This window comes from Opisthocomus hoazin, chromosome 1 (genome assembly GCF_030867145.1).
Source record: "Opisthocomus hoazin isolate bOpiHoa1 chromosome 1, bOpiHoa1.hap1, whole genome shotgun sequence".
Classification (NCBI taxonomy): domain Eukaryota; kingdom Metazoa; phylum Chordata; class Aves; order Opisthocomiformes; family Opisthocomidae; genus Opisthocomus; species Opisthocomus hoazin.
Window position 1 is genome coordinate 25,024,759 of NC_134414.1, and position 14,576 is coordinate 25,039,334.

The following is a 14,576-nucleotide window of genomic DNA, read 5'->3' on the forward strand; positions in this document are numbered from 1 at the left end:
TTTGAAACTGCACAATAAAGTTTTATAAGACACAGCTGAGGAACTTCAGCTTTGTACGTTATTTAACTCAAACATGTACAATAAGAGAAAAATAATGGGAATGTAAGTTTGTACTTATTTCCAGAAAATAGATTCATTTGACAAACAATGTTCCAAGAGTAAATAATTCTTGTAATGCAATTACTTCAGAACAAATGCACATCAAGCTACTGCAGTCCTATACGTTGTACTTCAGCTGTCAACAGCCCATTCGTCTGCTGTGTAGCCAAGACACTTCGTTTACAACATGTGTAACAGCACACAGATGGTAAGATGCACAAAGCAATGCACGTAAGACAAAATGTTACAAAACACTCCTCAAAAAAAAATACATATGCAAGTCATCCCTAGTATTTACAACAAAAGTTTTAAATTAGAGATCGTTCAGAAGGCATCTCCTACATACAAATGCCACACATATAGAAAAGAAGCAGAAAGGCAGTCAAGAAAGGTACTGCATTAGCTATGGCTAAAGACCTTTGGCTCCAAAATTCTGTTATAATTATTTTCAAAAGACAACTAAAATGTGGAACATTTGAGTAGTCTGTCTTTGAACTCTGTTATTATACTGACCACTAAAACTCAATGTGAAATTCAGCATGGCAAGAGCCACTTGTAAAACAATCTTATTATTTTATACATCAAATGCTCTGAGTTGGATGCAATTATGGTTTGGCATTTTCCTAACTCAGTGGGAACACATTTGAGGACAATTCTATTTTACTGCATCCCATGCATAAAGTCTGAGGTTATCTGCTCAGCAGGCCATCGGGAAGGCTCTGGCTGTGCTTTATCTAAAGGAGGCACAAATGTGCTTAGCAGTTGCCCCAGAACTTTGTATAGTAACTTGAAGCATGCAAAAGTGAGAGGAGAAGAACAGATGAAAAGAACAGATGCTGCCATCACACCTTTCTGATCATACACAAGTTTTATCATCAGAAGAAGCCAAGAGTTGCTAGAATACAAACTTTTTACATTTTACTTGCAACTCTTTTTCCCACAGACTCTAAAGTCAGGCTGAACCCAAGTAAATATTTGTCTTAATTGTTGGATAATGTAATTGTGTGTTTTCACTGAACTATAATTTGTTTAAAAGATTATGGTGTAGTCTAAATTTGGCCAGTCTTGTTATATTTTCTCTTAATCTGTTGCAAGGTCAGATTGCAAAGAAAAACACAGAGAATATTGTAAAACAACCAGGTCTATATGTAGTACACTATACGTGAAACTGTCCTGAGTAACCTGCACCATGAAACATTTGCTTTTTATCTCTCTGAAATTCACTTTTGAGAAAAAAACTGCTGCATCCAAAACCATAAGCAAACATTTCTCTTCATTTTTAGGGCTAAGGCACCAGCACTACCACGTGGGAAGAGCCTTCATGGGCACTGACATGTTGGAACATACATCCTAAAACCTTCTTTTTTTTTCCAGCACTCCACAGAACTGAGCCCTCGAAAGAAGCAGGTTTTAGCAAAGACACATATGTCAGTCTGGATCTCATGTCTTCAGGTCCAGCTGCTAAAGTTTCTGGGTGAGCACTGCAATCTAACTCCAGAATTTTTTTTTGCATCTAGAACCAGTCTTTCAAAACGTGATTATGAAAAACATCATCTCCACTTCCACAGTACGTGCATCACTTTGGTTTGCAGGCCTGAACGTGGCAAGCACCACAAAAACGGGTATGTAAGAAACACAAAAGGGTTACTCATTTAAGGGGAAGGGCATGCATCCATGCCTGCATTTGGAAGTCTGCTCCTTGTGTTTAAATTGAGCATTTAGAATTATCTTTTAAAAAAATCTGAACAGAAATGGCTTGTTTTAAACATCAAAAGAAAACTACAACCCAGCCAGCTTTTTTTCACTAACTTTCCCGTGCATTTTCTTTAAGCTGGATCGCTGAAAATGTCAGTGCATATTTTCAGTTCTTAACTGTTTCAGGTCATCTTCCATCGCTATGGGAAAGCACAAGCAATGAAGTTCACTATGCAGTGAACAATTCGGCAGAACATCACCAGACTTTGCATTATTGCTGAGCTATCTACACAAGGCATTTGAAATGTACAGTTGTCAAAAGATGTCATTTAAAACCAAAACCACAAACCTGGGCTTTGCAGAAGTTGCCACAAAGTTATAAAATCACAAAATCTAGCAACTAATGGGCTTCACAACACTGACGATAAATAAAAATATAGAGGTAACAATAGTAGTAGGAGCAAATACATGTTTAAAATAAGGCTTTTATACATTGCTGTTAAGATGCCTGGCCTCTAGCCGCTTGTTTCTTCTTCATATATTACAGATTCATGACAAAGCCGATTGTGTCCATTGTCAAAGAATATCCTTGGATCTACCCTTATCATCAGATAATGCCCCTAATCAGCAGCATGGGATAAAGTATTGTAAAGACATTCAAGGCAAATCAGTTCTGAAACATACGGAGTCTTTCTTTCCTTCCATATCACCAGCAGTCTTATCCTTAATGAGAGCTATCAAGCAGAAATGACCAGTGCTGCAAATATCAAGATCCTGTGTCTTCTTGGCGACTTTTTAAAAGTTATTCTGCCAAATCAACTTCATGTCATGGTCAAATCGTAGCAATGCAAATCACATATTGCATATGCTGGCCAGAGCTGACCTTAATTGAGTCAGGCTCCTCCTCTTCCAACACAGACTGACGACTCTCGAGACAAAAAATCCATTTCTGGTCCACACAATTTCTCTGTCCCTCTCACTAAGGATTTCTCTTTCTTTGTGAAGAAATAATTGGTCAAAACCCATTGTCAACTGACTGTGTACAAGAAGCATGGATCCAGACCGCTTCAATATATTTACATTACCATTTATCCATTTTCTAAGTCAAGCTAAAAGAATACAAAGTGTGAGAACTACGTAACATAGCCAGCAGTCAGCACGTACTGTCTCAACTCTGACTTTGTACATTCACATTATCTCTATTAGAAAATTAAAAAATACATTTCACACAGAGAAATAAGCACATTGGAAATATAAAGAAGTGTCTCCCAGGCGAAGAAATGTGCAAAAAGTCATATAAAAGCTCTATACTGAAGAGCATACATGCATGCTGTATATTGCTGTGACTGAAAGTAATCAATCTGAGATGCCCTGGGCTCCTCTTGCTTCCACTTCTGTGCAACAAATGCACATACCTTTATAGTCCATTTCACACTCTGTTCATGTTTCTATATGACAGAATAAAATTCCCCTGTTCCAATCTGGAATATGGTAAGGCCTTGCGGGACATTCTCCTGCCGTTTGGCAATTTAACAGAATAAGACAGGAACGATTAGGGTCCACTAAACCCTGCAATGGCTGGTTAATCCCATGGGATGTCTCCACCTGATTGTAATGGGTGGTCTCGCTCAATGCTCTAAAAGAAAGCAGAAAACTCTCCTAAGATTCCTTGCTGATATACCCCTAAGGAAAAATTCCTCCCTATCCTAAACTTGGCCATCAATATAAGGTTAAGAAAAATGAAATGTTGCAATGACCTGCATGATTCCATCACTGCTTCATCACAACTAAGAAACAGCGATCAAATACTGCTGCTTCAGAGTAACAGCAAGCTGTCTTTGTCAGAAGGGAGACTGCTCTTCATTAGCAATGCTGACACTTGCCAACATCGACTTCAGAGCAGTCTTGAGGAACTTCATTCTTCTTCTAGACAAAGGTTGTACTTCTGGCTCAAGGGAGCCCCAGGTTTCCCCCTCCAAAACTGGAGACTCACTGAGCTCAAGTAAGCTTAACCATATCTCCAAGGTCCTTCTCTGGACTACGTCTCCCTCCGTGCCGATGTCCTTTCCAGGTCCTTGGCCTCTCACTTTTTAAAGGGGGTGAGTTTGTTGAAGGTATGCCAGAAGAGGGATGGCTTCCGCTTGGGTTCTGCCAGGGCAAAAACCTGCTGCTGCGGGATGCTGGTAGGCACAGTGATGTGGCGCTGATGAATGGGATGCAGGCTTTGGTGTGGAGGAGGCACAGGACAGCCGTTATAGCTCACACCTGCAAAAGGAGCAGTTTAAGAAAGCGTATGAGTCAGCTGGCAGAGCAACCCATACTGGGAAAGCGCAGGACCACGGGACAAATTCAGTGGTCGGTGAAGCCAGTATGAATTTTACCATGACCTTGAATGGAAGCACTACTAACTGTTACCTTTTCTGTTGTCAAGACTTTTTAATTGCTGCATTGATTTGGCTTAAGAGGAGAATAATACAAGTAAAAATAACATTACAGAATTACCAAAAATAAGCAACAGTTTCACGTAGCCTGGCTATATTGTTTGCACAAGTAAATTCTGGTATTTCAAAGGAATGACAACACAGTAGATGCTCGTATTTTAGTCAACTCTCAGAATAAGGCTAGGTAAAATACTGCCACCAACAAAAATGTTGTTTCTTCAATTTGGAAAATATTTTTCCAGGCTAATGTTCTGAGACTTTGACCTTTGTGCATTCTGAACAAATCTCCTGATGACAATTTTTAGCCGCTCCCATGAAAATCCAGACAGATTTTAGGATCAGAACAGTATCTAATGATTGATAATGAGAAAATGCTTTAATAATATTAATCCCAGGGAGCAGATGACTACCTAACATCAACTCCTTCACTCCTAAATTCAGACTTAACCTGATCCCACTTGCTCAATTTATTATCTCAACACACTAGACATTTACCTAAATTTGTCTTTAAGATGGAAAAGGACAAAATCACAACACATTTTCTGAGAAAGAAAAGGAATAAAAAAGCTGTTTCCAGAGAAACAGGTTTCTAGTCCGTCCTTCCTCCTAGTCTACGACAGAAGGAAGCCTTTTGAGTGTGTTACCATAAATACAGCAACACATGGCTTGCAGAAAGAACTTTAGGATATTTGAAACAAAGCACAGAACTGCTAAAGAACAAGCGGTTTGAGTAAAAGCAAAGGAAGAAATCAGTAACTCTAATTTCTAATTAATCTCTGCATGCACTTTCTTACACGATTAAATAAACCACTTGCCTTACCTCTTGAGTTTCTCCTCTAACAAACAGAATACTGACTTGCCTGTCTGAAGGAGTCTGGGGAGCTGATTTAGTAGACAGCTGACAAAGGTATTGGAATTTGATACTAAAATACAGGTTAATGGATATTACTTGAACTCCATGTAAACCATGAAAAATTTTTAAAAGATTGAAGAACTCAACCATAGCCAGATTGTGCGATTTCCTAACATAAAGAACACTGGAACACAGTAAGAATGTAAAGCAATTCTTAACACCCACCTTTAATTTTTCCATGCCTTGACTTACGGGCATTCTGCATGGCTTGTTTCTTCTGGCTTTCTGAGATTTCCATTCCTATGTTCAAAATGTAAATTACGGCACCGATACAAAAATACTGTATCTAATATTTGATCACATTAAATTAAAATAAATAAATAAACTACATCTTAAACAATTTTTAGTAAATCTTAATAGCAATATACTTAAAATTTTTAGAAGTATGTTTTACATTGTCATATAAATTTAAAGATAGGTTTTCACTGGGATAACAATAGGAACATTAATTTGCCTGTAGATTACCGGGAAAAGCTGCTTTCCAGTTCCTGCAAATGGCAATCACTGGGGAACTAACCACACAACAAGCTCTTTTTATAGATAAGTCCAGATAACGAGAGATTAAAAAAAAGTGTAAATTAACACTTCTGAAAGCTACAATCTGTTTCTTTTTTCACTCCCTGTGAGCTAACTTGGGGTGACACATTCAAGTCACTGGTACTGCAGTGGTAGAATTTGGGTATCTTTCCCTCCACTCGGAGGAGACAGTATCACATAATTTGCCAGACACCACAGCAGGCTGTGATGTGGTTGTGGCTGCATCAGACCGGGGCTGGATCCCTCATTCCGGTTTCTCATGTACTTGTTTGCATACTTGTATGACTCAAATGATGCTGTAGCATGTGGTCAACCCTATGCTCTTTACCATCACGTGACAGGTGTACGACTGATCTATGCTGAGCACAGAGATGCCAGACATCTGCTGTGAAAGGTGACACCAGTGACTGGTGTCGTCTGGAGCCCACGTACAGGCACTCCGGTTTCTTCCCCCTGCTGAGATACATGGATAGGTTACGTTTGCAAAAGGAGACAACAGGGTGTACGTGCTGCCGCTCATTTCACTCCTATGCACATAAAGGGCACAAAAGTTGAGATTCAAAGTCAGAATGAAGTGTCTGGTTCCGTTCCATTTTGCATCTTCCTGCACTTCTCTATACTTTAAAAATTCCCTTTTATTTTTTAGCCTGAACTTATGAAGAAGTTATTACAAATCAGCTTATTAACTTGCAATACAACAGCAGTTAGCCATAATTTTGGGGTAGCAGAAGTTTATTTTATTCTGCAGGGGTCTTTTTCCTTTACAGAAACAAGGAAACAGATAAAAAAAAAATGAAAGCAATTTAATCAACAGACATCAGACCTCTTTCTTAAGGTTACTATTAGTGGTCTGGAGAAGGATTTTCTGGCTGTGGCCTTTTCTTCCCATATATTCATAAAAGCTAAGAAAAGCTAGATATGGTTTGGGAGACAGTGACTCGCACTAAAGTGTCTTTGAAAATAGAAGTAAAATGCCATTTGCAGTTCTGAATTGGAAGACTATGTATTTGTTCTCTGAGTGGTTAGATTAGAGGCTTTGTGTGAAGTCCAGCAAGATAGCTTACAAAATCAACAAGATAAATTTAAACCTGAGGTTGAGAATACTGGCGTCTTTCCACTGGTTTTGGCTAAACAAAATGTTCAATTATGCCAAAAAAAAATAGAAATTTTAGAAAAGAAGCAGTCTTCTGGGTCATGGAGAAAGTATCCAAGCCACTGTGACTCACAAGACCAGATGGACACGAGCTATTACAACTCAACCATCTTTCTTCTGGTTCATGATACCTGTGCCAAAACAGGTACGTCAGAATAATGAGTTGCGACATTTGAAAAGCAAGTTCCAGAAGGCTGGATGTTACACGGCAGGACAGACTGCATGTGCCTATGTGCCACTATCAAAAATACAGTTTCTCGTTATACTGAACTTTCTTCACAATATTGCACAGTGCCCGAAGCACGATGCACCCTCCCTTGCAATCCTTGTGCTCAGCACCATGGGAATTTGTGACCCAGCCCTAAATAAGGGTTAGTGCTATATGACAAATCTCATCGTTGTCACTGCCACTGCCACCACTGTTGAATGGTTACCCTTTCAAATATCATATATTGATTTTCGTGAGGTCCCAGTAGAAAAAACAATGACATTTAGGGCTGTAGCTGCTACACCTTTGCAGTTTCCTCATGCTTGGGGATTTCTGCAGCAGTGTCACTTAGCAGGAATGGTTACACCCCACTGCCTGCACAAGACAGACCTGCTGCTGCCCAGGGCAAGAACTAGGGTGAGCCTCAAAAGCATCCTGACATACAGCACTTAGCCCACTCAACACACTCTCCTGGTGCTCCATAAAGCAACCACTGCAGGAGGAGGTGTATATAGAGAATTGAAGAGCTCAAGAATGCTCCTCAGAAAGGATGGGAATAGAAATTGTTCACATTTTATCTTCTTTTGCTCAGTCGTGCTCAGAAAAGTGCAGGACCTGTGATTTATTCCATATCGTCCTTCCGTATGACTACACTACTGTTCTTGTCATATGCTGGAGTGGAGGCTTTCTGTAACTTTGTTGTGACAGGGATTGTTTGGACAATCATCATCAGATCCTCTGCATTGCTTTCTTACCTTCTGATCACCTTCACCCTTTTGCAATATCCGCTTTATTTTAGAGTCTGTTTAGGTGAATTAGGAAAGGCAGCCACCACCCATCCCTGTGAGCATGAGGTGGCTGAACACGCTCTACACCGAGCAGCTCGTGAAAGCCATCAATGTTGTGCCCAACAGGATCATAATGTCACACCGTGATGTTCAGCACAGGAGGAAAAGTTGGTTTTGAAATGTTTGCAAAGTTTGAGGAAAGCTTAGTGGTGACTGCTTCACTGTTTACTCTAGACCTGAGACAAGTGGGGTTAATGGGAACAGTGCAATGAGGAGGAGTTAAAACTGGTTTTAGAATATGAATTGCTAAACTTGAAAGTATTTTCTTCAGCTTATAGACCATCTACAATACATACGGAGGAGGTGCTTTTTTGCCATATTTGCAACAGAATCAAACAAGAGAAAGCCACTAAGATCAAAAGATTACATTTGTAATCTAAGGGTTATTCCTGTCTTCCTGTTCTTCTAAGCAGGGGTTTTAAGTGAGCATGGAATATGAGATTTGGCATCTTGTTTACATTTTACTGAGTTATATCTTCCACTTCACTGCACTTCCCATTTTAACCTGCTGTCACCCAAAGCCTCAGCCTGAAGAGTGTTATGAAAAAAAGTTCTTATGCAGTCCATACACACAGAGGCATCAATATTTTCGTTACTTTTTTAGGAATATTAAGAAGAGTTTTATTTTTTCTTATTAGTGTTTCTGTCTTCTTTGTGTATGTTTTGCCAATGAAATTTTGCTAGAGCTTTTGTCACTGATCTTAAAGGAAGCATGAAACTATTGAAAAAAAAACCCCAAACCCAACCAATCCTAAATGTACATTCACACAGAAGACACTGTCCTTGGAGTGTCCCACAGGTCTAAAGGTGATCCTAGGATCTGCTACCTTTTTCCCTGCTCACTCAAAGTTAGGCTTCATTTCTCTGTAAACTGCTCAGTCGTGCTATTGTTGGGTCTGTAACTACTGATACCATGCAACTGCACAGGTCTCCGGGACACAGGAGGTGCCATTACATGACGTGGACAGTATAACCTACAATTCTTGCTGCTCGGCTTTATAATAAAGCATCCTTTATGAACAGCTGTTTTGGGCCAATGATTCATACAAAAGTGCTAGGATTTTCGATGGATTTTTATTATTGATTGGCCTTTGTGAATTGCATCTTGTCATATCTCGTATCTCATTCCTCTCCGTAATGCACCAGAAACCACATGGGTTATGCTGTGACACAGATGTCATAGCTAACTGCCCCAGACCTTTGGCCCACAGTGACTGGGCAAACACGCCTGAACAAGCTTCACTTACACAGCTAAAGGTCAAGTTGGGTAAGAAAGTGACTCCAGTCCCAGAAGGCAGAGTGCACATCTGCACAAAGCATAAAGAAGTATAAAAGCAAGAACATTCCCTTTTGTTTTTACCACTTTTTAAAAAGGAAATCCTTCCACTCACCCATTTCCTTGTCTTCCCGAACTCTTCTCCTTTCATTTTCACACGCCTCCATCCATCTCTTCTTATCCTCCTGTTTTTTTGCACAGAACAAATGAATCTCTTCTGTTGCTCTGTTTATTATCTTAAAGGCATTCTTGACATTAATGTTAAAGTCTCTGTCTCTGCCATCTTCAGTGTCCACAATTTCCATCTCATCCATGTCAATACGATCCTTATAATACAATATGTCCCTTCTCAGTAAGTCCTTCTTACAGAACACAAGCTGATGGTCAAAAAGGAAGAAAGTCCTCTGCTGGCTTTTGCCTTGCTTTGATATTTTGGTCAGTTCTCCTGAGTGGATCAGTTCTGAGCTTCTGGCTAACACATCTGGTCCCTAAGAAGATAAATATATATATAAGTAATAAGTAAATAATATTTTAAGATCTTACTGTGTGCCTAATAAGTGTCATTTTATAATCAAGTCTTAAGATCATTCATTTTTCTTGTATTTTTATTATTAGATTTGAAAATGTCACAGAATGCAGATAACCTCATACAGGCAAAATCAATGAATGTGGTTCTGCTCTGCTTTATTTCTGCACAAATCAGGAGGAAGCTTGTTAAGGTCAGTGAACCAGGTTCATGTTCTGACAGAACTACCAAAAATCCAAAGGAGATTCTATAAGTCTAGTATATAAAAAAAATCGATTTTGTCATCTCGATCCAGTGTCAACTCAAAGACAAGTGTCCATGTTAATACATGCTGCTCTTCCCGATTTATAAACAAGGTAATCAGTAACAGAATCACTGCAAATGAAGCAACTGGACTTTTAACCGAGCAATGACCAGCTGAAAAGTAGATACCATAAACTACCTACTACACAGAAAGACATATCCTGCAGAGGACATGCAGTACCGTACACAGTACCTTTGCTCAGGAAAGGGACAGGCTGCCACTTACCTCCCAGTCTACGATAGAGACTTGCCAACGCGCAATCTTGTCTATGCTTTCTAGTCTTCGTTTCCGCTCATTGATCAGGCACGCTACGTTCTTCATAGCTTCGTATGCAGCTTTTATGTTGTTATAATCACTATGAAATATAGGCACGTTTCACAGATCACTTACACGATGGATATGAAGCAATCACAAACTGTGACACAGTGCTTGAAGTATGAGCCCACATTACCCATTTATCCCTCTACTCAGAGTACTTAAATAAGAGAAACCTGATTCTCAACTATCCTGAACCTCACCTAGTAGTCTGTACAATTCAGTGCTGCTGTACTGCTAGGCTCCAGGAGCAAATTATTGAACTGGTGGAAGGAGGCAGAGGAGGTAGATTAATGAATTGCAATATCATCTCTACTGAAAACAATGGTAGAACTCCCATTGACCTCAGTGGTACCTACATTTCACCAAATGAATTAGTTTTTAAGCAAGATTTTAGTTGGATTTTATTGCAAAGGGCATTCCTTTAATAGCATTTCACAACTGTATTTTCTCCTTCTTGTTCCAAACGGCTGGGTCAATGTATGCAAACAGAGAACACTACGTGGGCAGAAAAAATACTGAAAGCAACCTCAAACAGGGTGAGCGAGGGACCCAAGAACATGGGCACCGAAGAGAGGAATGAAAGGAGACAATGCTGACAAAAGTGGCCTGTTTTCATGGAACAAGTGTGTGAGAGCCAAGATGGGCACCCCCCTCCGCCTGCTCCAGGTCAAATGCAAGTCTCCTGTCCTTCTTCCATTACTCTGCTCCTCTTCTTCTTTCCCTGAGCTCCCCACAAGCTTATGAATCTCCCCAACCTGCAAGCAGGTTTTTGTTCCCCTTTGAATAGCATCCATCACTCCTGCACCTTTCTCAAATGGAGTCTCTGAGAAGAGAGAAGGAAAGACATGTATTTCTTGCCTCAAGAGTCCCAGCAGAGCAGCTGCCTTCTCTCTTTATCAGAACACCTCTTGCAGAAAAGGGAGCCAGAGGCAGAAAACAGCATGAGCCATAAATAAATCCTGCAAAGGGGTCAGCCTTGCTGTCCTTTTTGTCTGCTGCAGTCTCAGTTCCTATCTTCTTCAGCTGCTGCTGATGGATGCGCTTCCCTTCTGCATCTGCATTACTCTCCTCTCTCTATTTGTATCTATGGAAACTCTTTTCTGCCACGCTGTATACAGAGAGTGAGACTAACAATAACAGGATCCTACTAACGTGGGAGATGTCCCACAGGGTGACTGCATGATATCCACACCGCTACCTTGCCCTTCCTTATCTCACTTTCTTCTTTCTCTGTTGGTGTGTATGCTATTCCTCACTTGCTGCATAACCCATGGCCTTCACGGCAGGCTGTGCACATCAGATCTTCAAACTTTTTACGAAAACAAAAAAAAAGCTACCAAAAACCCCGGTGGGCTGGAGCTTTACAATGGTTTCATGCAGGCGTAGGCCCGCCTGTTTGTGAGCATCTCTGCACGCTGGGCGCCTGTCTGTGCTTGCAGGCAACTCTGGATGCTGTGCCACAGAAGAGGAAAATGGGTACTACGGGTGGAAGGTGGCAAGACCTTGCTGTCACTTCATCTGCAGGTTTAATAACTCTCAGAATAATCTTGCTAAAATTAGTAGCAGTGAAAGAGATACTCAGATTAGTAATTGTTATTGCAGGACTTCCCAGGTAGCCACAGAACTGAATGGAAGCACTTCACACCTGAATGTCAGTACTTCACATCCCCTATATTTTGCCACTGGCAAAAATCTCATGGTCTCCAACAGAAGTTTTCTCAAGGTTAAAGAAGTGCAGACTTCGGCCATGGAAGCACTGCCTCAGGCTACATTTGGACTTTGAGCACAGGGGTCACAACGGAACATTTTTCTTGCAGTTGTACAACGTAAAAAGGCAGACTTTTAAAGATAAAATCTTAATTTAGTCAAAGATTTAATCAGCTCAGGGATATAATAGAAAGGCTAATAACCTGCAACTTCAATTCTTATTTATCCTAGCCGAAAATCTAAGATCTGGACTTTACTGCAAACAAAGGCAATGTTCATTACTAGCAAGTTTCCAAAAAACATTACCTCCAAACTTGCTCAGATTGCGCTTTTTTCTAAGGCCCTCTTTACCTTCTCTTGTGTCCATAACATTTACACAGCTTTCCCCTTTCTTCTGTGGATTTCCTTCTCCTTCATTTCTTTGACACATTGGCTTTTTTTCACTCTGATCGCTCCCTGTTTCAGCACCGTCTTCCTGTCCTTCTCCCTCTTTTGCTTATTCCTCATTCTGTCTTGCATCCTGTTAGTCCCCTGTGTTGCATTTTCAGATACTGTTTTTGTTAATATTTGTGATGGTTCCCAGATGCCTGTCTAGTAAGGAGCTCCTGTCTATAGTGGTCAATGGGAGTTTTGCTCCTGATCTCAAAAGCCTCAGTGTTGTGTCACCCAGAAAGCTTCAGTAATTAGGTGTTACTACTATTAGAAGATTTGTTTTATTCACTCTCTCACCTGTGCTCCTGAGTGGTGTATTTGAGCAATTCTGCAAGCTGCAGAGGGTATTTGCAGATTTTCTGAACGGGCGTGAGAAGAAAACCATCGATGGCAATGTCAATCATCTGCTGCAGCAGGCGACAGGCCTCAAAGAAGTGACGATATTTGCCCTGTTTCATTAGTTTGGAAAGTTCAATGCAGGCACTGGGATGATTGTTACAATACTCTGAGTAAATAGCAAAGCCTTCTTGCTGTTAAAACAAAAAAAAAAAGTCAAAGCTTTAACTAAAGTATTTGTCTATAAAGGAGGAAAGATATTTTTGCAACATCTATTATATCTAATTAGATTAATTAATCCATTTCCTATATTGTTTCCAGGCTGTCCAGCCTTGAAACTATGCAGAAATCTACCTTGTAACTGTAAAAACTATGCACCTTCTTTGTAAGAACACTGACATAGAGGCCTCCGTTGATCTGACCCACTTTAAGAAGTACTTTTCTTTGGGGAAAACAGCTATAGGCTTAGCAAGTGTCTGTCGTGAACTCACAGCCTCTTTTCCCACCACTTTCTTTCATTGTTTTGCTTTAGGAAGTTTTTGCTTGCTCAATATGAGATCATTGCAAATAGTCCGGTTCATCTGTGATCATTATAATTTTCAGAAGGAAACTTAAAACTGTGTACAAAGTTACATGCTTGATGAGGAGAAATCTAAAACATTTAAATAGTTCCTCAACTGTAAATTATTTTACGTTCTAAAATGCTGTCTGTACATAGCTTAGTATTGATAAACACTTGTTACTAAAATCCTCTCTTAACATGGTAACTTAGCATTTTCTTATCATATTTTGCTCATTTTGTAAATAAAATTGATTCTTGCAACGTACATGTTGAAGAAAACATGACCCTATTTCACTTAGATGAGGTTCCTCTTTGTTGTACTGTTTCTCAAGATCCTTCAGAAACTTCCTTTGGAACTTGTAAATATCTTCAATATTTCCAAAAATGGTGCTTAACTGAGCTGTGGTGAACATTCCTGTATGTTTGCGACACTGCCGAATATAACCCTGGAAATGAAATTAAAAAATCTCTTTAGTTTGAAGATGTGCAAAGAGGTTCTACCCTGAACAAAACCCCTGTGATCTACAGGCAGGCGCGTGGTTTCCCAGCCACACCCACACATGCGGACATGCAATTTCAGATTTGCATCCGCAGCGTTTGCACACTGATTCTTGCAGTCTAACTTCCGCCTCACAGTACCGTAAACGAAGCGGGGAACCGGAAACCTGCAAGGTGTGTAAAGCCCACTTGCATCTCCTTGTTACGCCTGCCCACCAAGCTGGAGGAGAGCCTGGTGGAAGGCCCCATGCACGCTACTACTTTAGCTGCCGCGCTTTTTCGTAGCAATTTCTCTGTGCCATAACAGTTCTTCTCCATGCAGATAAGAGCAAACCCTAAAACAATAAATATAAAGACAACTTCTACCAGGGCTCAAGTACTGGTTCCTTAACCAGTAAGTAAATAGGGCACAGTCTAACAGAGAGAAGCAAATTAAAGAATATATTATAACGTGTTCAGAATGCTGCAGTTTGGTAAAATCCATACGGTATTGGCAGGAGGTAGCAGTATTGGCACGACTGCACATAAAACTACAATCACTTTTCCAGTTTTTTTCTCTTTACTTGTAAGAACATCACAGGGGTCCAGTTCGCTTTATTCGTATCAGGTGTCAAGCAGATACACAACTGAGTCCTCCAGTTTTAATATGCCCCTGGAGCAAACTCTGCTCTGCCACTGGTAACCGACACTAGACCGCATCGGCATTCGCGCAGCTAAGAAGCA

General features: G+C 40.3%; 1 protein-coding gene across 11 annotated transcripts in view; it reads right to left on the reverse strand.

Moving 5' to 3' along the window:
- Positions 1-14,576, reverse strand: part of SPATA13 (spermatogenesis associated 13) — a 163,141-nt gene continuing 148,565 nt past the window's right edge. For all 11 annotated transcript variants that reach the window (XM_075419411.1, XM_075419419.1, XM_075419391.1 and 8 more), the window contains 6 exons: positions 13,622-13,801; positions 12,755-12,987; positions 10,226-10,355; positions 9,286-9,658; positions 5,314-5,388; positions 1-4,059 (listed from right to left, as the gene is read on the reverse strand). In XM_075419411.1, the coding sequence (XP_075275526.1) occupies positions 3,878-4,059; positions 5,314-5,388; positions 9,286-9,658; positions 10,226-10,355; positions 12,755-12,987; positions 13,622-13,801 (1,173 nt within the window). In that variant the 3' untranslated portion in view covers positions 1-3,877. The remainder of the gene's footprint in view (positions 4,060-5,313; positions 5,389-9,285; positions 9,659-10,225; positions 10,356-12,754; positions 12,988-13,621; positions 13,802-14,576) is intronic.